This window comes from Lutra lutra, chromosome 7, assembly GCF_902655055.1.
Source record: "Lutra lutra chromosome 7, mLutLut1.2, whole genome shotgun sequence".
NCBI classification, from domain to species: Eukaryota; Metazoa; Chordata; class Mammalia; order Carnivora; family Mustelidae; genus Lutra; species Lutra lutra.
Genome location: NC_062284.1, coordinates 88335151 through 88361566, shown reverse-complemented (window position 1 = coordinate 88361566; position 26416 = coordinate 88335151). Strand labels below are relative to the sequence as shown.

General features: G+C 39.9%; 1 protein-coding gene and 1 pseudogene across 1 annotated transcript in view; one reads left to right on the top strand and one right to left on the bottom strand.

The window, feature by feature from the left end:
- Nucleotides 1–8136, bottom strand: part of MIA2 (MIA SH3 domain ER export factor 2) — an 85681-nt gene extending 77545 nt beyond the window's left edge. The window contains 3 exon segments of the mRNA XM_047737127.1: nucleotides 2781–2867; nucleotides 5331–5464; nucleotides 7828–8136. Coding sequence (XP_047593083.1) covers nucleotides 2781–2867; nucleotides 5331–5464; nucleotides 7828–7942 — 336 coding nt within the window. The 5' untranslated portion in view covers nucleotides 7943–8136.
- A 9467-nt stretch (nucleotides 8137–17603) lies between these two features.
- Nucleotides 17604–23047, top strand: LOC125105407 (40S ribosomal protein S15-like; annotated as a pseudogene).
- Nucleotides 23048–26416: the final 3369 nt, after the last annotated feature.

Genomic DNA, 26416 nt, shown 5'->3' with positions numbered 1-26416 from the left:
AATCTGAAGGTATAAAACAGTGATATGTAGTTCTCTTTGGATATGATCATTATGAAATGAGAATAAAGTTCAGAATTTTTAAAGATTTTACTTATTTATTTGACAGACAGAGATCACAAGTAGGCAGAGAGGCAGGCAGTGAGGGAGAGAGGAGGAAGCAGGCTCCTGGCTAAGCAGAGAGCCCAAGGTGGGGCTAGATCCCAGGTCCCTGAGATCATGACCTGAGCTGAAGGCAGTGGCTTCAAACCACTGAGCCACCCAGGTGCCCCAAAGTTCAGAATTTTTATTTTATTTTATTTATTTATTTTTTTATAAAGATTTTATTTATTTGACAGACAGAGATCACAAGTAGGCAGAGAAGCAGGCAGAGAGAGGAAGGGAAGCAGGTTCCCTGCTGAGCAGAGAGCCCGATGCGGGGCTCGATCCCAGGACCCTGGGATCATGACCTGAGCCGAAGGCAGAGGCTTTAACCCACTGAGCCACCCAGGCGCCCCTAAGTTCAGAATTTTTAAAAAGTGAACTTCAAAATTGAAATTTTACAATGTTTTAGGCACTGCAGTATAATACGTGATTGAGAACAGATTCTGGAGCCAACCATTTGGGTTTAAATCCTGACCCTGATATTCACCTCTGTGAACTTGGGTGAATTATATGATATTTTTATGTCTCGTTCTCCTCATCTATAAAATGAGGATAATGACATATGGTATCTTATGTATCTATCTTATATGGGTGTTGTGTTGTGAGGATTAAATGAATGAAGTGCTTAGAATATTTAGTAACTATCTGTAGTAAACACTAGCCTCACCCAGCTCAAGTTACACCACCCCAGATTAGCCAGTAATGGAAGGGTAAAAAGGCCCAACACCTTGCCCTATTCAAGGCAACTCTTGAAAGGCCAGCCCAGGTTCAGAGTTCCTTATGGAATCAACTGAAACTTTTGTAGCAATGGCATCACAGTTTAACTTCTCTGTGCAATTCTGCTTTTTCTTTTGATCCCTCACAGGTGTTCTTCCTAAGAGTACTCCCCAGTAAACTTCTTGGGTGCAAAGGTCCCCCTCAGAGTCTATTTCTCAGAGAACTTGACTAAGAATGTAGGGCTTCTGTATGCTTCCTCTGTGTTGTACACTGTGCTAGGTGCTGAAATTCTACAGTAAACAAAAGAAAAAAGTGAATTGTGATAAGTGCTGTGGAGGAAATAAACAGGAATCTGTGATTAAGATGCAGTAATCCCACAAGAATCATCATGGATGGCCTCTCTGAGGCACTGATGTTTATGTGGTGATAGAAAGGATAAGAAGGAACTAGCTAAATGAAGAACCTGGGGAAAGCATTTGAACCAGAAGGAGCAGCCTGTTTGGGTCTCTGGGGTGGGAAAGTGTTTAGCATGTTCTAAGAACAGTCAATAAGCGAGCGTGGCCAGGAGCATAGTTAAGTGAGGAGAGAGCAGTGTCAGGGTCATTGGGAAGCGGGTAGAGGACAGGAGCAGATCGTGTAGAGCCAGGGTAAGGAGCTGGGGGCTTGATTCTAGGTTCATTGGAAAGCCATTCACAGGCTTTAAACTAAAGGAATGACAGCCGAAGTTTTGTTGGGTTTTTTTGTTTTTGTTTTTTGGGATTTTTTTGTTTGGGTTTTGTTCTTATGAGATCCATTGCTATTTGGAAAATGTATTGGAAGAGGACAAAGGTAGAGTCAAGAAGATCAATACTGCAATTTTTTAATCAAGAGATGATGAGGTCTTGGATTAGGGCTATGGAGAGAGTGAAAATGACAAGAAGACGATGTATTCCAGATATATTTTGGAGATAAAACTGACAGGACCAGAGGCGCCTGGGTGGCTCAGCGGGTTAAGCCGCTGCCTTTGGCTCAGGTCATAATCTCAGGGTCCTGGGATCAAGCCCCGCATTGGGCTCTCTGCTCAGTGGGGAAACTGCTTCTTCCTCTCTCTCTGCCTGCCTCTCTGCCTACTTGGGATCTCTCTCTGTCAAATAAATAAATAAAATCTTAAAAAAAAAAAAACTGACAGGACCAGTAATTATACATTGAACTGACTATTAATCCCAGAATTTATGCTGAGAAAGAGCCAGATAATAGACAGTTTGCTTGATTAGGCTGACTCATCTCACATTGACCTTATTTAAGTGTCCTTAACCTGGAATCTCAATTAAATAGGCTAATCAAACTTACATATTAAAAAGTCACATTCTGATACTTTTTCTCATTATCAAGCCCAACATTATCAAACCCAACACTATCAAGCTCATTTAAAACTCAACAGAAAAAGAAATTGTACAGATATGAGATCTAGAGAGAGTGATGGAAAATAAATTTTGTCCCAGTAGGATAATAACACTAATAATAATACCTAATACTTTTATAGCACTTACTAAGTGCTGTTCTATATGCTTTACATATGTTCATCTTTCCCCAATAAATTTATGAAGTAGCACTCTATTACAATCATCATCCTCATTTTACAGTTTAGAAAATTAAAGTATACAAGGCCACAGTCTTTGAACTCAGTCCAGACTCTATCCTGCTCTCAACTACTTTACTCTACCTGTCTGTAAATTTTTCAGAAAGTAGTATGCCTGTCATCAACTTTGTCTTACCTCATTTTATTCACACACTCAAACTATTCCTAGATTAAGTTCTCAGACCAACTATTTTATATATTCACTACAAAAGATAATTAACCAATGGACACTTACACTACAGAAAGCTATTTTAGCCAAGAAATTATAAATTAAATTAACAACTGAAATGTTATTAATACTCACTTTAGTCGATATCTCAACTTCCTCAGATATGAACACCTCTTCAATCTGTACTGCATCTCTAGGAAAATATCCAAAGTCCTTTCCTTTCTACCAAAATGAAGAATAAAGATTAGCAAGGAGGAGTGGTCGAAGCTATAGTAACTATGGAGCCTAATTTTGCCCCACGTCCTTGGCTTTCATCTATCTCAAATCACAAACATTAATTGGCTTTCATTTACCATCTAAAAGAAAGTGAGTGAAATCATATTCTTTTATTTAATTTATGTAATCTCTGTACCCAATGTGGAGTTCAAACTTAGAACCTCCAAGTTCAAGAGATGCACACTTTACCAACTAAGCTGGCCAGACACCCCTATTATTCAAAAGAATAGTACTAAATTGAGGGAACATAGAGCCAAGTTATAAAAGACCACTTTTTCAAACTTCTGAAGGAAAACCGTCCCACACACCGATTTTGTTCCTTTTTATGTTTGTCAATGACCTTCCTTACCCAGGTGGACCCCAGATTTACACTGTAAACCGGGGATATCAAAAGGCAAAGGAATGGTGGCAGTAGCCAAGCCAGATGGAGCTGTGACCTATTCAACATTTTCAGGATGTCAAAATGAAGTAAGATGTTTAAACACTAAAGGACTAAGATGGATTCATGAAGACAGCAGAGATCTATACATCCTCCTAGGAGGATTTGGTTCCATTCAACTTTTCTGCAGCTACCTTGATAATAGGGATCTCCTTAATCCAGTTCAAGTGCATAGAAGATGTCCCCCAAGAGTGAAGGCTTCACCATCCCACTCTCAGTCCATTTCCTATTCGCGGCAAAGTTTAAAGGCCATGTTTTGGTCCCTTGATCCAGCACCACTACATCTCAGCGGTGGTTCTTCCAGCTCTGTAGCTGCTGCCACTATTTAGAACCCGATAGGCTGTGGGTGAACGCTGCAGTGTGGTTTCTTGAACAGCTTCCTGCCCGGACTAAAACACCTAATGCATGGAACTCCGTATGCTTGAAACTTCACCCTGGCTCCACACATTACTTGCTGCTTTTGTGTGGAACTATCATTTTCACACAAAGAAACCAAGAAAGAATGCTTTCTTTTCCTCTTGTGATACCTTTGGTGACATTTATCTTACAGCTCCATTGGTTGCCTCTAATGTGTTCAGAGACATACACTGGCATGTGTAAGAGACCATAAGCAGTAAGGAATCTTTGGAACTGCAGAAGTCAAATAATTCTGGCCGTTGACAGTCAGGGGTTGAGTCATATAGCTCCCAATGCTAAAAAGCTAGATAGATTCAAACAGAACCTGCTCCTTCTAATAGTGATCACAGAGGCTACACAATAGAAAAATCTGTTGCATGTTCAATATGGAAATGATGTATGCATCAGGTTGGTCACACTTGTTCAGCATAGGAGTAAAATTGCTTATAGCATCTTTTTATTATAAAGCATAATGATACCATCAGAGATACACATATGTTTCCAACTGAAAACACTAATCATTAATTTTCCTGTTACATATTTAGAGAGTTTACTCAGGCTTCTAGGAATTTCCGTGTAATAGGACTTTAGGCCAAATAAAAGGCTGTCCCACTTGTTGTTGTTGTTTTTCATGAAAAATTCACACACATACCTTGATTCTCTAGGCTACTCATCTCTCTGAGGATCTCTTCAATAAGAACTCTATCCCTGAGGTGCCTGGGTGGCTCAGTCCATCTGCCTTTGGCTCAGGTCATGATCTCAGGGACCTCAGATCAAGCCCCATGTTGGGCTCCTTGCTCCACAGAGATTCTGTTTCTCCCTCTCCTTCTGTACCCACCACCCTCACCCTGCCCATGCTCTCTCTCTCAAATAAAGAAATCTTACATTTAAAAAAAAAGTCCTTTATGTGCTCAGAAAGACATGTCTTTTAATCTGATTAACTAAAACTTCCCGGTCTCTCTTAAACTTAGCCATTGGCAGCACCATGGGATCACTGGTGTTGCCTAAATATCCCATAATCTCCACCAGCACCTCTAAATTTTATTCACCAAGTAAATATAAAACTTAACTTCAAAAACTCTGCATGCTATGTAAAAATAATTTCAAGGCACTCTTAGTTCTCTATCCCAACCAGAATGCCTTCCCAAAATACTACTTTTGTATAAATTTTGGAACCAAGACTGAACATGACCATTTTTGTTTGTTTAAATATGTGAAGAGTGGGGTGCATGGGTGGCTCAGTTGGTTAAGCATCTGACTCTTGATTTGGGCTCAGGTCGTGATCTCAGGGTCCTGAGATAGAGCCCCATGTACGGCTCCGCACCCAGCAGGGGAGTCTTCTTGAGGTTCTTTCCCTCTGCCCCTCCCCCAAATCATGCACATGCACTCGCTCTCTCTCCCAAATAAATAGATATTTTTTAAAAAAACATGTTAAGGGTTTTAAATATATATTACATATATACTATATATGTAAAGTGCTTTAATGTATTAAAGTTCCTTTAGAAGTGAAAAGCAGGTATTCTGTACAAGCTAGTCATTTATTCTACATTCAGTTTTTAAAACTAGATACTTACACTTCCTGCCCACAAATCTTCCCTTTCTCCTGCAAGTTTAACATAAACAGATATCTCTTCTCCCTTAGTGAAGTTCAGGTATCGGCAGTCAGGTCCTCTGTAATCTCTCATGGCTAAGACTCTGCTTATTAAAGCTATGTAAACATGTGAGAAAAACACACAATTTAAATTAAAGTGATATTTCTCCCCCTCCCATATTGCCTTCCTCCAGTCTATCCTATTTCCAAATGCTAATTTCTTCATATCATTTATCACCTCAAAAACCTACAAAGACTTCCCACTGCACACAGAATCAATTCTAAGCTCTTTGGCTTGGTATCTAAGACTATCCATAACCTGATCCTCTTCCTTATTTAAAATGACTTCCTTTTATTCCTTTATAGTCAAATTCATCTATCCATTGTCCCTGGAATATGTCATATCATCCTTATTAGAAAGGAAAGGTAAAGATAATTTGTTTTCTTCCTAGTACCTACTACAGTAGTCCCCCTTATCTGTGGGAGATATGATCCAAGACACCTAGTGGTTATCTGAAACCATAGATAGTACTGAACCCTGTATGTACTATGTTTTTTCCTATGTATACATACACATAATAAAGTTTAATTTCTAAGTTAGGCACAGTAAGAGATTAACAACAATAATAGTAAAATTGAATTGTAACAATATACTATAATAAAAGTTATGTAACCAATCTTTCTCAAAATGTACTTACTCTTCTCAAAATGATGTGGGATAAAATGCCTCCCTAATGAGATGAAGTGAGGAACATGGGGTAAGCACTATGACATAGAGTTGGGCTACTACTAATCTTCTGGCTGCACACCAGAAGGATCATCTGCCTTTGGACCATGGTTGACCCCAGTTAACTAGAACCATGGAAAGTGACCCATGGATAAAGGGGACTTTTGTATATTCCAGGCATTATGATAACTCTTTCCTATCTTTATTTTATTAAAACAGACCTTTAAGGTCAATAATCTTCTATCAGTCCAACAAATGAGCCTTTAAATAAGTCTTAGAGAGTTGGTCACACACCTTATAAATGGTGGAGCCAGATTTGCACTGAGATTGTTATTTTCACTGCAATATGCCTTCCATATTCTGCGATTTTTCTTTCTGTTCTTTCCTAAGTCTAGAAACCCTTCAGTCTCTCTTTGTGATCAACTCATATCCTACTTCTTCTATGAGACATTCCAAACTGGTCCAGCCTGTTCTGTCCCTTTTCTGAACTTCAATATTACCTATTATCCTTAAGTTGTATTGCTATTTACTTTTTCATGTTGATCTAATTCCTGGAGGTCAAGAAACTTATCTGACATTTCATTTTATTTCTCTTAGATACACACTCTGACCCCTCCAGACTCAGCACATAATAGACCTTCAATAACTATAATCATAACTACATATACTAGATTTAGCCCTTCAATACATAAAGTAATATACATACCATATTACCTATTATAATTATACTAACATATGTAAAACATTTTGATTAAGTCATATGATTAAAGTTAAAATAACAATATAAATTACTATAAATTTGAATGTTCCCTTTCCATGTTTCATGTCTGGTCCTAAGGTAATTAAAATGAGGTTGTAAAGAGGGAAAAAAAGATTATTACTATTATAAAACATCATCTAGTAAATCTCTATGTATCAAATTATATATCCAAATGATGAAGGAAAATGTTTACTCATAAAAAATTTACTTATAAATTATTACTTTTCTACTAATAATGTTTTGCATTTCTAATTTACATGTTGCAAATCAGAAATAACTCTCACATACTGAAGAGCTAGAACATATTTAAAACAATTGTAATATATTGTGATACTATTCATCTTGTACCCTAATGCTAATAACAGAAAATAACTTCTTAAGCAATAAAATGAAAATTAGCTTTTCTTTGTAGAAGATAGGAGAAAGCTAATATTCAAGGATGTAAATAAAATTATGTACTCCTAACACTGATTTCATTATTTTTACATGATAAATGAACACAGAAATGATTAATGTTTGATAAAGCTTAGATAATAAATCATGGTGATACAAAATAAATATAATTTTAGAAAACTCAAGAGAATCAGAAAGTTCTGATTGTGAAATAGAAACTAAAAAATATAAGAGCTTCATAAATAAAGAACTATCAAATGGCTTGAAATCTTTTTAATACAAATCAATACAAATCAATTTAGCTATCTTCAAAAATAGTAAAAGCACTGATTTGTTTTTGAGGCCCGGATTAATATCTTATTAATTTCTCTTATATTTATATATCAGGCTGATCTTTGCCCCTTAATACACTTACATTAAAAATTATTATGAAATGCTTTGCTTCAAACATTTTTTATAGGGAAGTATATTTTATAATTGCAAATATTGCTCAATGATATTAATGCTCACTTCCTCCATACATGTCCACAATAACATATTATGTCATTTCAGAACCTTAGTTTAAGAGGAAAAGAAGGAAAAAAAGAAAAGCAAACTTACTTTCACATTCCAAGTCACCACATTTTTTTAAATCTGCCAGCAGTTTTGTGCCCTCAAGACACTTTGTCAGAGAAATTACCAAAAGGAGAGTTCTGTGAACTCCAAGCTCCGCCATGCTAAAACAAGCAGGAATCCCAAACAAGGTTTAAGCCAATTGTTTAGCCTGTAACTATACCAGCCAAAACAAGAGATACCCCACTCTGTCTACTAAATTTAAAAGAAAAAGGTTTTTCTAAATCCCTTGATAATTACATTTTTCAACTGGCATTTAGGCTTAACTTGAGGGACAAACGCTCTCTATCAGCAATCTGCAGTGTCAGGTATCCGGATAATACATAAGGGTTTAATAATTAACAGAGATTTTTAGTTGGACTCAGGGCTTATAAAGGTGACCCATGTAAAGCTGTCTCACTTAAAGGCAACTTGCTTTCCACAGAACGGTTCTTAAACAGGCCTCCATAAAAAGGGAGCTCATCTCTTTATGTTAAAGTCTTAGGTAGGTCAGTCAATAAATACAAACTGAGTATTTCCTGCATACGAATACCAATATCAATGGAGAAAGTATATCGTTAGATGTAGAAGCAGTAATAATTTATACTAAAAGCATGACTTTGAAATATGATGAAAGTTGTTTTTTAAAAATCCCACTTGCAGGGGACGCCTGGGTGGCTCAGTGGGTTAAAGCCTCTGCCTTCGGCTCGGGTCACGATCCCAGGGTCCTGGAATCGAGCCCTGCATTGGGCTCTCTGCTCAGAAGGGAGCCTGCTTCCTCCTCTCGCTCTCTGCCTGCTTGTGATCTCTGTCTGTCAAATAAATAAATAAAATCTTAAAAAAAAGAAATAAAAATAAAATAAAAATCCCACTTTCATATTTTAAAAACTCTATGAAATTGAAACTTATATTTAGTTAAGGATAATAGTTTAGGGTGCCTGAGTGGCTCAGTCGGTTAAGCGTCTGCCTTCTGCTCAGGTCATGATCCCAAGGTCCTGAGATTGAGCCCCACTTCAGGCTCCCTGAACAGTGGGGAGCCTGCTTCTCTGTCTCCCTGCTTGTGCCCTCTCTCTCTCCCCTTCACCATCAAATAAATAGATTAAAAAAAAAAGATTAATATTTCAAATGTGGTAAGCATGTTCCAGGGTATTAAACAATTATGCGATTTAACTCTTACATCAACTGTATAAGGTAGGTAGTGTTATCATCCCCTATTTTGCATGCGAGGAAACTGAGGTACTATTAAGCTAGCTAGATATTATCTAATGTTATTGCTGCTTAAGAGAGATCAAAGCCCTATATTGGGACTCTCGGCATTAAACACTTGATCTTTGTAGATCTGGGAAAGCACAATTGTCCTATTTCAACTTTGAGAGAGTATTTTTCTAACGCCTTGTTCGCCGTACCTCTTCCCTATATTTGGCCTTGCCACCGTGTGCAAGGCTTGCGGAATACAGCAGTTGTAAGACACCGAACTCCCCCTAGTGCCTGACAGATACAAAGCAAATATCCCGCACCTGAGCAAGTTAAAGTGAAGGACTTCTACTTTCAGGATCCTAACAACAACAACAAAACAGTGTGTTTGTTTGTTTGTTAATTTTCCAAAAACAATAGTAAGAAGCCCCCTCTCTCAGATTAAAGATTTTTACATCTTTAGAAAAAATCTGATAGAGCATGAATTTGAGGATCATTTGGCTGGCAATCAGAACACTGTATAGTTGTTCACATGCACACGCAAAAAACTGTAGTTTCTTGGGGCTCCTAGGTGGCTCAGTCAGTTAAGCATCTGCCTTCAGCTTGGGTCATGATCCCAGGGTCCTGGGATGGAGCCCCATATGGGGCTCCCTGCTCTGCTGGGAGCCTACTTCTACCTCTCCTTCTGCCTCTCCCCACTGCTTGTGCTCTCTCTCTCAAATAAATAACTGAAATCTTAAAAAAAAAAAAAAAAAAAAGATTAGTTTCTTGAACATTTTTTTTTGTAATTTTTTTTAAGATTTTATTTATTTATTTGACAGACAGAGATCACAAGTAGGCAGAGAAGCAGGCAGAGAGAGAGAGGAGGAAGCAGGCTCCCAGCTGAGCAAAGAGCCCGATGCGGGGCTCGATGCGGGGCTCGATGCGGGGCTCGATGCGGGGCTCGATCCGAGGACCTTGAGATCATGACCTGAGCCAAAGGCAGAGGCTTTAACCCACTGAGCCACCCAGGCGCCCCAGTTTCTTGAACACTTTTAAAAGTCTATAAACTATGTTGTCAAAGACATTTAAAGTATTAACTCTTCAGCTTCAAAATTTGGTGCAAAATTATTTACATAACTTATAATATCATGATATTTAATAATTAACTTCTTTTTTCCTTTTTGCATTCAATATTAAAGACATTACAATTAAATTCTGAACTAATTAATTTAATTTTTTTTAAAGATTTCTTTTTTTAAGCAATCTCTACACCCAACATGGGGCTCAAATTCACAATCCCAGATCAAGACTCGCATGTTCTACCAACTGAGCCAGCCAGGTGCCCCAATTTTGTTTTAAGTTAAGAACCCAGCTAAATTTAAATTTATTGATTGATTGGCCTCTTTGTTTATTGATTGGAAATTTGGGTCAAGAAAAACAGGAGAGGGCACCGGGTGGCTCATTTGATTAAGTGTCTGCCTTTGGCTCAGGTCATGATCCTCGGGTCCTGGAATGGAGTTCCACATCAGGCTATATGTTCAGCAGAGAGCTTGCTTCTCCCTCTTCCCCTTCCCCCCTGCTTGCTTTCTCTCTCTCTCTCTCATAAAAATAAATAAAATCTAAATTAAAGAAAAACAGGAGAAAAATTTTTGCCTAAGATACCAGCCCGGAGATTTTCTTCTACTAGAAATGTTCCCACTTTCTTTTTACTTAATGCACTCAGATTATCTCATTTTATTTTCAGATCATCACTTAAATATAATTTAACAAGATATCTGAAATGTGGTAGCATAATGTTAGCCTTCTCTAATAGACCCAGATGAAGAGCTGGTACATGAAAGGGATAGGAACATTTGGTTTAAAGAAACCAATTTCACTATAAAGGCAGTCCTATTAAGCTAGCTAGATACTATCTAATTGCTGATGTATTTTTCAGGTCAAGCGTTGTGTCAATATTAAAATACACTGCTGTGGAGGAAGATTTCATAGTAATACTCAGTCAGGAATACTGATTTGGAAGAACTATGGCATTCTTTAGATCCCATATAGGAAGTAAGAGTACTTACTGCATAAAGCTAAAGAATGGATCATCAAAGACATACATGTTCAGTATCTTAGAGATAATATCACAGAGCAACCTTTTCCATGACAATATGAAGACATAATTGTGAATGCTGTACTTCTACTGCATGATTGTGTTATTTCTGATACTATATAGTAGCGTCTTGTCTCTTAGTATGTCATATTTCCTAAAGTGGGAACATATTTCTTTCAACTAGCTGCCTGTTACTCTGGAAATTTATAAACAGAGAAATTTGATCAGAAGTACATGGGATAAGCTGAACTAATTAAGCCAGGAAGGTTTTTACTAGGCAGGGGTACTAGAACAAAGCCTTTGAAAACAATTCCAATGGTAGACAGTGAGAGATAAAGCCCAAGAAAGATTAAGATTCAAACTGTTGTGGAAGACATAGAGATGGCCCCCCATATTCCCTCTTCAAGGTAAGACCTTCTACTCAGCTGCAGGGAGTACAGGTAGCAGGTAGCCTCTGGCAGACACCCCTTCCTGTGTGATCTAGTGGATAAATGACAAGGGAGTACAAAGGTGGGGTCGTTTGAGCCTGATGTGGGACACTGACAGGCATTCCTCACTCCAAAGCTCCCTCTTGGGAAGTTTGTAGAGCCTGCACTGTGGTTTGACTTTGTCCTTAATCCCGCCTTCTCCCCCTTCCTTTCACAAGTGGTGATCCTTTGAGCCCCAAATTTTCTCATCATCTACTTCTAGAGTACCCAGCCTCAGACACTAGTGATCCAAAGACACAAAACAGGGAGATGGCAAAACATACATTTGGGGCCATGATTCGGGCTTGTCACTCCATGGTTCATTGTACCTTTGTCGCTTTTGAGTTGCTGAAGGCCATGTTTTAATTCTGCCCGCTTTTTCTTATTCTGCCTGCTTTAGAGTCCTAACAGGAAAGAGATGAGTGTTCCATTTTGAGGGATGGCACTACTCTGTGCTTGAGGAAATGTTCTGGAAGGACTATTTACCACGTGTGGAGAGGATTCAGGGAAACCAACAATAAATGTAACATCCCCAGGCATGAAAGAACAAGGAGCACTACCTGGAGAGAACTATAGGCAAGGCCTGCCCAACAGGAACTCAGTTAGAAAAACCTCACTCTTCAACTTTCTGAACTCCCAATGGTAACTTCCATTGACCAAACCCAGACAGATGCCAGAGAATAAGGGAACCCCTTTGGAGCAGTGGACTGAGGAATTGATAGGGAGGAGCAAAAAGAGAATATGCCACACATGGTCATTATTCCTTTACTATGTGTTTTTGAGTAATAGTATACAACATTTTCAACATCCAAGATGATAAGTGTGAGATATTTGCTGATCAGGGAATTGAATTGATTAGTCTCATCTATGCATAGGAAAGGAATCTAGTATTTGTTGAGTACCAATTTTGTATCAGTGAGCTTAATATTTCACATACAAATCTCATCCTTTAGAGTGGATATTATTTATTGAATGCCCACTCTTCTACAGACGGGAGATATACAAGTGAACAGGACAAAGTCCTTGATCTCTTGGACCTTGCATGCTAATGAAGGAAGACAGACAAGAACAAGCAAACAAATGAGCAAGATAACTGCAGGTAGTGATAAGTAATTATGGAGAAAAGTGTCTACTTAGATAAAGTTGTCAGGAAAGTCATCTCTGGAGAGTGACATTTTACTTAAGGTAGGGGAATAGGAAAGCAGAACATTCTGTACAGAGGGAAGGATTAGGGAGGAGGTCATACTTCATTGTCTGAAGCTTGATTACCAAAGATTTAAGGGAAAAAAATGAAGGAGGCATATCGGATGCATTCCATTATGTAAGAGACAAGTCTTTAAGGTGGAAAATAAATTGGCAATACAGTAAAAAAACAGAAAGGCAGGGGCGTCTGGGTGGCTCTGTGGTTAAGTGTCTGCCTTTGGCTCAGGTCATGATCCCAGTGCCCTGGGATCGAGCCCACATCAAGTAGGTAGGAGGTAGGAGACAGAGAGGTCCAATCATGCAGGGACTTTGGGCTATGGAAATAAGTATAAGTTTTATCCTAAGTGCAATGGGAAGCCATAGGAGGTTTTAAGAAAGAGAATAACATTATTTGTGTTTTTATTGTATAATAATCATTATAATTTATAATAATTTATAATCACTTTTTTCCTTTGCTAACTTCTACTTATTCTTCTAGTATCTTAGGCTAAATCACTTAATAAATAAATAGATGACTCAATAACTTTTTATTGAATGAACAAAAAATACATTCATGAATGAATCAATGAGTTGATTTACTTTCAAGAGCAAGATTCTTTATGCCTCGTGACTAAATGAAATTTTATCTTCAACTGTGCTGCTCAATTACTCTCTTTCTCTCATTTCAAAAAGAAAGTCAGGTAATCCTTTTGATTACATTTTCTTTTAAAAATTTGACAAAAGGAATTGGATCTCATATATATCTTTGTCATTGCATAGGTATTAGTAGCAGCAGTGTTAATATTCAGCAAGCAAAGTTTTAGAAAACCTTTGGATTCCCAAACATTGTAGGTAATGCTTAACAGGTTGCTATATAAATAAGTGAATGAGTAATAGTACAGACATATTTAGTATTCTGATTAATTTCTAGTCGTCAATAGCTTAATGTCTTTTAAGAACGAATATGGGTCAATTTTACATACTCTTATGCCATTCCTTCCAAAATCATCCACTTTCACTGTCTGCTGCCATCCTGTCCCCATTTATGTCCCTTTCCTTCTTGCCTCTTTTGGTGCCCATGTCCCTAAGTACTTCATGTCCCCAAGCTTCTTTAAGAAAAAAATTAACTCACAAAAATATCAGTAACTTAATGTTTACACCTCTCCCAGATACTAAATTTTTAGAAGAGTATATAGAATACAATTTCTGCATGGAAATGAATAATTTCTTTTTGTTTATTTATCTACTTCTTTAAAAGATGTGTAGAATAATGGATCTACTACTATCATTCTCCTTGTTTTATTTTGTTCTCTTCTCTCTCTTCCAGGTTCTCTGGGACATAGGAAAAAATGCCCTCTGTCAACGGACTCATGCTAGGATCCGGCAAAATATTTAGCCTCTTGGAGCTTCAAAGTCTTTGCTCATAAAATGAGAGACTTGTGCTTAAGGACCTCCTCCACAAGTCCTTCCAGCTCACATATCACATCATTCTCTGAAACATCACTGATGACTGCAATCAGAACATCAAATTGGACTTGGTGAAACTTCTGTTAATGAGCCCACACTGGATTTCTAAAACTTGATGACCACAGATTGAAAACAAATAAATAAAGAGGGTGTAGGGATGCATCCCATTATGTTGGATAGAAGGGATTGGGATATGAAAATACCATTAAATAGTAACATAAAATAAAATGTGCATTCATTCTTTTCGTTAGTGATAGCTTTTGAGTGTCTACAATGTACTAGATACTGTATGAGGCATGTGGAACACATGAAGGAATAAAGCAGATAGACAATGTCCTTGTCCCCATGTGTAAGGGCCTGCCCCTCCCAGAGGAACTGGCTTGTGGACCCTGGATGTAGGGGCGGGGCAGGCCGGGTGGAGATGTCCAATCGGTGGAGCACGCGTATATCCACTGGGGTGAATTGGGATTCAATTGGCCGCCTGTGTAGGAGCGGGGCTCAACCACCCCCATAAAGGTTGGTCTGTGAGGCTGGTGGGAAGAGAAGAAGGAGAGCTGTCAGAGAAAGAAGAAGGAAGAAAAAGAAGCAGAAGAAGAGTCGGCGGGAGCAGAAGAGCTGTAACAGCTCTTGTAAGAGCTATAAGCGCCACCTGCGGTCCCGCCGCCGGCAGTCCGGACGCCAGCGGTCCCGCCACCAGCGGTCCCACCGCCTGCGGCTCCAAGCCACCAGCGGCCCCGAGCCACCAGCGGTCCCGTGCCGCCCCCACTCCCCCCGCCAGCGGTCCTGACACCTGCGGCCCCGAGCTGCCAGCAGCCCCGAGCCACCAGCGGCCCAGACGCCAGCGGTCCCGCGCCGCCAGCGGCCCCGAGACGCCTGCGGCCCCGAGACGCCTGCAGCACCGAGACACCAGCGGCCCCGAGACACCTGCAGCACCGAGACACCAGCGGCCCCGACGCCAGCGGCGCCATGGGGAACAGCCTAGATGCCAGCAACCTCGCCGCGAACCCTGAGCCGCTGCCTGGCCAGAGCTGTGTCATTCTGGGCAGCGGATTCATCTGGGAAGAGGCATCCTCGGTGAGCAGACCTGCGGGAGCAGCATCATCAGGAAAGAGGCTTCCTCCAGAGCGGCCTCGCCAGAGCAGCCTTGTCTGGGGAGCCTCGCCAGAGCAGCCTTGTCAGAGTGGCGTCATGGGGAGCAGAGTCTGTGTCATCAGTGTTGTCCTACTCGTCATCGTCGCTGTCGTCATCGCCTCGTCGTCATTGGGAGAGGCCTCATCCTGGGAGCGGCTTCCTCCAGAGTGGCCTCTTCTTGGGAGCGGCTCCAACTGGGGAGACCGGGGAGTGGCCTCGTCGGTGAGCAGCCTTGTCTGGAGCGGTGGCCTCATCTGCGGAGCAGCCTTGTCCGGAGCGGCCTTCTTGGGAGTGGCCTCTTCTTGGGAGCGGCTCCAACCAGGGAGCGGCCTCATCTGAGGAGCAGCCTCCTCCAGAGTGGCCTTCTTGGGAGTGACCTTGTCGGAATCATCATCGTTGTCTTTTCGTAAGAGACAGCCCTGACCAGTCAGTTTGATTTTTGATGCTTGGCGTGAAATAAAGCTTTGTTTGATTTTCGCTTTATATCAGTCTCGTTCCTTTGATCACAGACCCTAACACATGGAGTTTATAATCTACAGGAGCCAAGACAAACAAGACAACTCATTTCTAGAATAGAAAAGAGATATTCAGGATTCATGATTAGGGATTGATGATTAATTTGTTGTGAAGCAAGGGAGAAGGAAATGTCAAGTATGACTCTGTTTCCTAGTTGGACAACTGAGAGGGAATATGGTGGCACCACTAACTGAGACAGGAGCACAGGAGAGGAGCAGGATTGTAAGAGAGGTGGAGGAAGATCATGAGTTTGGTTTAGGACATGTTAAGTAAATGAAAGTAAAGCAATGCAAATTATTTCCAGAAAAAATTAAAATTTGATGGTTTTGAGAAATTTTTCATAAGCCTTTTTTCAAAATGCTTACTTAGGGGTGCCTGGGTGGCTCAGTTAGTTAAGCATCTGCCTTCAGCTCAGGTCATGATCTCAGGGTCCTGGCATCAAGCCCCCCATTGGGCTCCCTGCTCATCCAGGAGTCTGCTTCTCTGTCTCCCTCTGCCCCTCTACCTGCTTGTGCTGTTCTCTCCCTCTCTCAAGCAAACAAATACAATCTTTTTAAAAAGGCTTACTTATTTTGAAACAATTTTAAATCTTTTTTTAATATTTTATTTATTTATTTGACAGAGATCACAAGTTGGCAGAGAGGTGGGCAGAGAGAGAGGGGGGAAGCAGGCTCCCCACGGAGCAGAGAGCCCAATGCGGGGCTCGATCCCAGGACCCTGAGATCATGACCTGAGCCGAAGGCAGAGGCTTTAACCCACTGAGCCACCCAGGTGCCCCAACAATTTTAAATCTTCAGAAAAGTTGTAAATGTAGAATTCCTCTATATCCTTGACCCAGGTCCCCCCAATGTCAACACCTTATATACCCTTATATAAACATAGTACAGTGATCAAACACAATAAATTAACATTAGTATAGTACATTAACTAAACTACAGATTTTACTATGATATTCCTAGTTCTCTAATGCCCTTTTTCCGTTCAAAAATCAAATCCAGGATACTACATTATATTTAGTTATCATTTCCCCTCAATCTTCTAGGATAATCTGTGACAGTCCCTTACTCTTTCCTTGCTTTTCATATATTGATGCTTTTTAATGTCCCTCAATTTGGATTTATCTAATGCTTCCTCTTGATTAGACTGAAGTTAGTCTGTGGGAAGAATATCAGAGTGGTGTACCCTTATCACACAGCCTATCGGTGGGTATACATGATATCAATATGTCTAATTACTCATACTGGGGCGCCTGGGTGGCTCAGTGGGTTAAAGCCTCTGCCTTTGGCTCAGGTCATGATCCCAGGGTCCTGGGATCGAGCCCCGCATCGGGCTCTCTGCTCCTCAGGGAACCTGCTTCCTCCTCTCTCTCTGCCTGCCTCTCTGCCTACTTCTGATCTCTCTCTGTGTCAAATAAATAAAATCTTTAAAAAAAAATATGTCTAATTACTCATACTATTAATTTTGATTACTTGGTTAAGATTTGCCAGGTGTCGGGGTGCCTGGGTGGCTCAGTGGGTTAAAGCCTCTGCCTTCAGCTCGGGTCATGATCCCAGGGTCCTGGGATTGAGCCCCACATCGGGCTCTCTGCTCAGCGGGGAGCCTGCTTCCCTCTCTCTCTGTCTCTGCCTACTTGTGATCTCTGTCTGTGAAATAAATAAATAATAAAATCTTTAAAAAAAAAAAAAAGATTTGCCAGGTGTCTCCAGTGTAAATAACTGTTTTTCCTTTTCTGTATTCTGTTCATTTGACAGGAGTTACTAAGTACAGCCCACTTTCAAGAGAGGGGAATCTAACTCCATCTCCTGGGGGGATGACTATCAAAGAACTCAACAGTAAGTTGTCCAACAGTAAGAAAACTGGTTTATTATCTATATTTACTTATTTGTTCAACCCTAGCATACATATAAAATAGTTTCAGATTGATAACCCAGACTCTGATAAACAAATTTACCAATCAGACTTAGATGTTTATGTGTAAGACTTTTTGTCTTTAGCCCTACAGTAGCTAACCAAAACAACTTTTTATAAAGCCATTTAGGTCAGCTCCTTTCCTAACCATCCCCTTCAGTGCAGTTATGTCATTCATTCATTTGTTTTTGGTTTTGTTTTTAAGATTTTATTTATTTGAGAAAGAGAGTGAGCGAGAGAGAGCAAAAGTGGGGTGGGGGGTTGGGGAGCAAAGGGAGAGGGAGAAGCAGACTCCCCACTGAGCAGAAAGACTGATGTGGGACTTCACCCCTGGACCCTAGGATCATGACCTGAGCTGAAGGCAGAAGCTTAACTGACTAAGCCACCCAGACACCCTATGTCATTCATTTGTAATACAGCTAGATTTATGTCATAGCCTACATTCCATCTTGGGTTCCCTTGCCATTCAAGCTGATTTTTTTTTAAGGATTTTATTTATTTGTGAGGTGGGGTGAAAGGGAGAACGAGTTGGGGGGAAGGGGTAGAGGGAGAGGGAAAAGAAGACTGTCCACTAAATGGGGAGCCCAATGTGGGACTTGATCCCAGGACTCTGGGATCATGACCTGAGCCTAAGGGAGTCACTTAACCAACTGAGCCACCCAGGCACCCTCAAGTTGATTTTTTAAAAATTTGCACACAGTAAAATCAACTCTTTGTAGCATAGACTTCATTAACTCTATGTAGCATAGAGTTCCTTTTGACAAATGCATAGTTGTGTACCCACTATCACTGTACCATACAGAACAGTTCAAAGTCATTTTAAGTTAACATTTAAGCCAAAAACTTATTTTATCAGAATTATGTGGAGAATTCTTAATTTTGCCAATTCCATTCATGAAGCTTATTAATTCTTTTTTTTATTAACATATAATGTATTATTTGCTTCAGGGATACAGGTCTGTGAATCATCAGTCTTACACAATTCACAGCACTCACCATAGCACATACCCTCCCCAATGTCCATAACCCCTAATTCTTAAGCAGAATAGAAAGATACTTAACATTTAAGATTACTGAAAGCAAAATAAATATATCTTTTGACTGTTGGAAGACAAAATTCCAATAAAGGTTACCTTTGAGTCTTTCTACCAGTTCAAAGTTGAAGGTGCTTAAACGAATAAATATATCTTTTGTGACTTTTTTCATTAGGTAAGTCACAAGGATTAGATAAATCACACAAATATGATACTAAGTGTACAAAAAGAAATGCAAAATAAAAATCAATTATAACACTCATCAAATTTAATTAAAATACATTTGGAGGAGCACCTCGGTGTCTCAGTCATTAAGTAGCTGCCTTCAGTTCAGGTCATGATTCCAGGGTCCTGGGACTGAGCTCCGCATCAGGCTCCCTACTTGGCGGGAAGCCTGCTTCTCCCTCTGCCCACTCCCCTTGCTTGTATTTCCTCTCTCACTGTCTCTCTCTCTGTCCAATAAATAAATAAAATCTTCCAAAAAATTATAAACATACATTTGGAAATATAATAACTAGTTTTTAAAATGTTGTTTCTCAAATAAATAATTTTCATGACCCATTCTTGTGCCAATACACTGACAGGCAATTTTTGTCTCCTTTTATATAACTGTCCTCCAAATAAGCTTTATTCCTAATGAAGTGGTGGTGGAAATGGCAATGAAAAAGGAAGAGAGAAATAACTGGAAGGGTAGGAAGGGCTTAGGTAAGGGCTGATTGAGGTGAGGTAGGTGCCCTGGGCTGTGAATACTGGCCTCTCCTCCATAGGCAGCTTTCAGAGCAGAAAGGATTAAGAGATAGAATGGACCCAGCAGTCTTGTCCTAGTTCAAGCACACGTTTTTTCTTCTCCTCAGCCTGTCTCTATGGGATAACACTCAATGATTTACCACACACTAGCCTACTATTTAGTTTAAAAAACAACAAAAGTATACCATCTGACTATCCTCAGGAAAATGCATATGATACCATTTTAATTGAGCAAACTCTATAAACAATGTACAGTTAATGATGAAGACATTAATAACTCATTTGAGAAGATGTTTTCCAAGGCTTTGTACACAAACCAGAATTGATCCACTAAATTCATTCTAATTATACTACTAAATATACCCAGCCTTTTAGCCGCAGGAGTAACTATGACTTGAGCTCACCATAGCTTCATAGAAGGCAATCCAATAACAAAGGTCCCAAACATTTTGTATTATTATCACCTCAGGAGATTATTTTACATTTCCTCAGGACACAATATTTTTAAACACTACCATTTATGATGTATATGAATCTACATTTTTCATTAAAGCAAGATTTCACACAACAACCATCTTAAGTATACATTTTCTCCACCAAAAAATATTTGACTTGACATCAAATCAGTAAGATTTTTACTGACTCACAAAGTTGTTGTGGGGCAAGGTTGCTAGTTGAGACCCCCAAAAATGTGGCATGATGTCATCCCAGCCAGTGAGTCTAAGCTGACAACTCATGATTTTTTTCCTGGGTCATGTGGGATATTATGTTTTGTTTATTTGTCTCCCACAATATGATGATAGATGTTGGGAATTTTTCTTCACAAGCCATACTATTTTGGAAGCTTCTGGAAATATCTGAATATTGTTAGTGTTATGGTCAGTTTAGGAATGACAAATTCCCTTCCTAGTTATAAATTTTTCTCAAAGACTTATTTATTTATTTTAGAGAGAAAGAGCAGGAGAGGGTATAGTATGGGGGAAGGGCAGAGGGAGAGAAAGAGAATCCTAGCAGACTGCTCAGAGATCATGACCTGAGCCAAAATCAAGAGTCCAACACTTAACCTAATCAACTGAGCCACTCAGGTGCCCCTCTAGTTATAAATTTTTAAAGCATGTTAATCATGTCATTGCTCACTTCAACACTGCAGATCTTGATATCACTCAAGGAAATTCTAAAAATGGTCTCCACTACTGTATTAACTTTACTGTTCTCAATAATTTTTTTTAAAAGATTTTATTTATTTATTTGACAGAGAGAGGGGCAGTGAGAGAGGGAACACAAGCAGGGGAAGTGGGAGAGGAAGAAGCAGGCTTCCCACTGAGCAGGAGCCCAGTGCGGGGCTCTATCCCAGGGTCCTGGGATCATGACCAGAGCCGAAGGTAGACGCTTAACTGAGCCACCCAGGTACCCCTCAATAATTTTTTCTTTCTCTTCTCTTTTCTTTCTTTCTTTCTTTCTTTTTAAACACAAATTACACTCTGGACTAAGCAGTATTCTCTAACCGAAGGGACATCAGGTATCAACTTAGTTAACCTCATTAACAATGAGAATAAGTGAGTAATTAATATTTGGATTTGGAACATATTATGAGATCCTGGAAGATAATTGCCAATACTTTTTAAGTGCCATGTTTCTTGTGGTATCTGGGTGGTTCAGTCAGTTGAGCAGGGTCATGGGATCCAGACCTACCTCATGCTGGGTGCTCAGTGGGGAGTCTGCTTGAAGACTCTCTCCCTCTACCCCTCCCGCATTCTTTCTCTCTCTCTCAAAAATAAATCTTTTTTAAAAAACAGAATGTTTCTTAAACTTATATTAACATGAATTTATATCTCTCAGCACATATGTAAACCAAAGGCAAAAAGAACCATCTTGGTAGTAATCTTAGGGGCAAGAGAAATTTGGTTGGGATTTAAGTTTCCTGCAAATAACCACAGAAGTAAAAATTCACATTACAACCACTGTATACTATGACTAAGCCTGACTCTGTTATAATAAACTTCTTTTTTTCTCCAAGATTTTTATTCATTTATTTGAGAGAAAGAGTGTGCACAGAGGTAGAGGGAGAGAGAGAAGCAGAGAAGCTCCATGCTGAGCCAAGAGCAAGACCAGGAGCTCGATTCCAGATCCCAGGACCCTGGGATCATGACATGAGCTGAAATTAGACACAATCGCTGAGCAACCCAGGTGCCCCTGACTCTGTTATAATTCCTAATTTGTTTTCAAGATCTCATACCTATGGTATCTTACCTAAAGGCCTCAGTGCAGATACTTTGCATTTTTCAACATTAAAGTCCCTTGTGATTAGTTCTCTTGAACTTTAAAGCATATGCATTATTAGAAACAACACTATGGCAGACAATGACATCACTAGTATAGCTCTGAGGCGTATGATTCTGTGATTCAGCTGGACAGGACAAAGTGCAGAGATATCTTTCTAAACTCTTGGGAAAGTAATCACTCTACAAATGTCTTCTGTTTATCATTCTTCCTGGTCTTTTCTTCCTCCTCTTATCCTCATCCCATTTCCCCCTTCAAAAAAGTACAACTTTGGCTTTGTCAAGCGCTACAATCCTTGACATCAATCTAGGATTCTAAATCAAATGTCATTTCCCACTATAGTTGGATGATAAAAATATAGAAAAGGGTTTTTGTGGGACACCTGGGTGGCTGTCAGTTAAGCATCTTACTCTTGGTTTGGGCTCAGGTCAAGATCTCATGGGTCCTGGGATAGATCCCAGGTCTGGCTTCCAGCTCAGCCAGGGGTCCTCTTGAAGATTCTCTCCCCTGCCTCTTCTCTCACTTGTGCAGGGGGTGCTCTTTCTCTCAAATTAATAAATCTTAAAAAAGAAAAGTAAAGAAAAGGGGGTTTTGTGTGTTTATAAAGCCTTTTTAAAAGAATAACCTCATTGGGTTGTTACAAGTTATGAATACTATATAAACTTTAAAAGCTTCAGTAATAATGTTGGTTTTGACCTGTAATTAAAATTCCTAACCCCTTTCCCAAGAGCTGACAAGATGGTGGAAGTGGAGCAGCAGAAGCACACCTTCTGCAAGTTCACCAACAGCAGCGCAGTCCTTGACCAGCTGCTGGACAGTCCTAGGAGGTTGATGCAGCTGTACAGCACCCAGCAGCAGAAGAAGCGAAACTGGAGTTTGTGGGGGGAAGCCACACTCACTGTTGGAGCCCCTGTGCAAGACCAAAAAGGAAGCCTCACCCCCCACAGCATAATCCCAAGGTGTTCCTCTGGGTCATGATCATCATCCCCAAGATGGTGGGCAATGTGGGGGGCATCTAAAATGGCAAGACCTTCAACCAGATGGAAATCAAGCCCGAGATGATTGGCCACTACCTGGGCAAGTTCTTCACCACCTACAAGCTTGGGAAGCACTGCAAGCCTGGCATCAGGGCACCTACTCCTCCTGCTTCATCTCTCTCATGTAGCCTGTTCGGCCAATAAAGGCACACAGACTTCTCTTAAAAAAAAAACTGATTACAAAATAAGTAAAACAGTAACATCAAATAAACCAAAAGGATAAGGGAGCTTTGCCTTTATTCTTTGAGCTGCCAAAATATCTAGAAATACTTAAACAATGTGGCTACCCAGAAAGGTTTAGGAACAGAAGAAGTACTTTTTTATTTGGGGAAATACTAAAACACTGAAATCATGAATAGAAACAAAAGAAGTGCCACCTGCACTGTATTAGTTTGAAATTTACAAGTACCCATCCCCCAGTAGATCACTAAACTATAACTTCACATAATTATAACAAAATTTATCAAGCCCTTCTGATATTACTTTATGAATTGTCACATCAGCCTCCAAGGACACATGAGGCATTTCCAAATTTTTGCATTAGTTATATTTCAAGAGCTGTTCACCTGCTGGTTGATGGGCATATGCACTTTGCAAATTATGTGTAACTGGAAATCAACTTACCCATGGGATTTCCAGAATTAACTCCTAAAAAGTCAATATTAAATAGAACTATGTTAGAGTAAGCTATGATATGGCATAGTAACAAATAAAACACAAAACATCTCTTTGACTAAGAAAAGGAATGGCTTCTTTCTTACTCACAAAGTCAGTTATGCAACTTCATGTGGGGGCTTTCTTCCAGGTGGTGCCTCAGGGATCCAGAACCCTTCCATTTCATGATTTTGTCATCTTGAGCATGGGCCCTCTGATGTTAATGTAAAAGGGATAGAGACTGTGTGAATGATAATGCATGGGCTTTTATGGCCAGGCCTGGAAGTGTATCTCCATTGCCCACTATCACTGGGCAGTACCTAATCACATGGCTACAAGCTAACTCCAAGGAAAGGTAAGATATGAGCACCCAGGAGGAAAATATACTTGATGTCTAGATAGTGTCTAGCTAGCTAGTTTCTACCACAAGAAACCTTGTAGTATGGTTTTGTGCAAACATTTATTATCCTGAACTAGGCCTATACAAAGATCTGTAATGTTAATCTTTGCTTCTGTAATTTCAGCATAACATGACTTCTTTAAACAAGCACTAAAATGCGATTTTGTTCAAATAGGTAAGTACTGAACAACTGTGAGTATGAGGTCATGTTCCCTGACGATATGTAGAATGTGACTGTTCTATCTTGCCTGAAGATGCTGAATCATATACTTTAACTCAGTGGAGTAGACATGAGACTGATATTGTTTTATGAAAGCTAGGAGTTCAAAAGGTCTAATGACTAAATAGAAAGTCACCTCCCAACCCCACCTTGAAAGTAATGCAAAGGAGAGCTTGAGGACAGTCCAAGACTTCTCAAAAATTAATTTTGCACTTGTCCAACATACAGAATGATCCAGACATAATGTTCTAAATCAGCATTGTCCTATAGAAGTAAACAGTGAGCCACATGTGTATTATTCTAGTGGCAGGGCATCTGAGTGGCTCAGTTGGTTAAGTATCTGCCTTAGGCTTGGGTCATGATCTTGTACTCCTCTGTCTGCTGCTCCCCCGCTTGTGTGCTCTCTTTTAAACATAGACAAATAAATAAAAATAAAGATTTTATTTATTTATTTGACAGAGAAAGGGAGCACAGACTGGGGGAGAGACAGAGGGAGAGAGAGAAGCAGGTTTCCCACTGAGCAGGAAGCCCAATGCAGGGCGAGATCCCAGGACCCTGAAGTCATGACCTGAGCTGAAGGCAGAAGGTTAACCAACTGCGTCACCTCTGTGCCTCAGGGGAGCATTTTTTTAAAAGATTTTTTTAATTATGTGGGGCTCAAACTCACAACCCCAAGACCAAGAGTCTCATGCTCTACCAGAGCCAGCCAGGCATCCCTCAAGGGAGAATTTTTTACTGTCCTGGCCTCCATTCTCATTTGGCTATTTTTTAAATGTGTACTAATTTTTAAATTTTATTTTCAACTGAAAATGAGTCAGAAGTTAAAATTCAAACTTGCAGAAACAAGAAAAACACTGAGGAAAATAACCTGAAATCATAAAGAAATTTGTGATGGATATGGTGGTGGTCTCTTAAGCTCCCCAGCTCAGCAAGCAAAGGGGTACCAAACAGGGTGGTTAATCATCATTAGGGTTTTCCAGAGAAATAGAACCAATGGAATGGATATCTATACACACACACACACACACACACACACACATATTATAAAAGATTGAACGAAGGGTGCCTGGGTGGCTCAGTGGGTTAAAGCCTCTGCCTTCCACTCAGGTCGTGATCCCAGGGTCCTGGGATCGACACCCCCCATCCCCCGCGTCGAGCTTTCTGCTCAGCAGGGAGCCTGCTTCCCTTCCTCTCTCTCTGCCTGCCTCTCTCCCTAGCTGTGATCTCTATCAAATAAATAAATAAAAATCTTAAAAAAAAACTTGAATGAAAAGTCCCAAGATGGGCAGTTGGCAAGCTGGAGATCCAAAAGAGTCAATGGTGTAGTTCCAGTTCAAGTTTGTAAGTTAGAGATCCAGGAGACCCAGTAGGGTTAAGTTTCAGTCCCCCAAACAGCAAGCTCTGAACTCAAAAGCCAATAATTCAGTTCAAGTCCAAAAGCTGAAAAAAAAAAACCCGCATCCCAGTTCAGAGCAGTCGGGCAAGAGGGGCAGCCTTTATGTTCTATTCAAGTCATCAACTAATTGGATGAGGGCTACCCACAATCTGCTCTACTCAGTCCACCAATTCAAATGTTAAATCTCATCCAAAAATAACCTCACAGACATACCCAGAATAATGTTCGACCAAATATTTGGGCACTTGTGGCTCAGTCAAGCTGAAACATAAAACTTACTATCACATAATCCAAAAAGCAGAGGATGAACTTGAATACTTACTTAATATCTAGATTTTTATTGTTGTGCAAATGAAAAGCATTTCATTCATCACCCATCCTAGTGTTTTTTGAGGTCCAAAACCCCACAGAAAAACAAAAGCTTTGATAAATAAGTAAAAAGCTTGTAAAACCATCATTTGTACAGTGTCACTTAAAAACAAATTTTTCAGAGAAAAAAAGGGCATATAAGTGAACTCCTGTAAAGCATATTCCTTTCTTAATACACATCCAAATGAGTAAAGAGGAAAATGTCATTTTTTATTAACAAAATTGTCACTTATTTTGACATTTTTTTTAAAGATTTTATTTATTTATTTGCCAGAGGGAGAGCACAAGCAGAGGAAATGACAGGCAGAGAGAGAGGAGGAAGCAGGCTCCCGTTGAGCAGAGAGCCCGATGTGGGACTCGATCCCAGGACCCTGGGACCATGACCTGAGCTGAAAGCAGAGGCTTAACCCTCTGAGCCACCCAGGTGCCCCTATTTTGACATTTTTTAAAAAAAGCCCATCTCATATTACAAGCTCCAAATTAGACCCGTAAAAGATGTTTCACATCAAAATTTTAAAA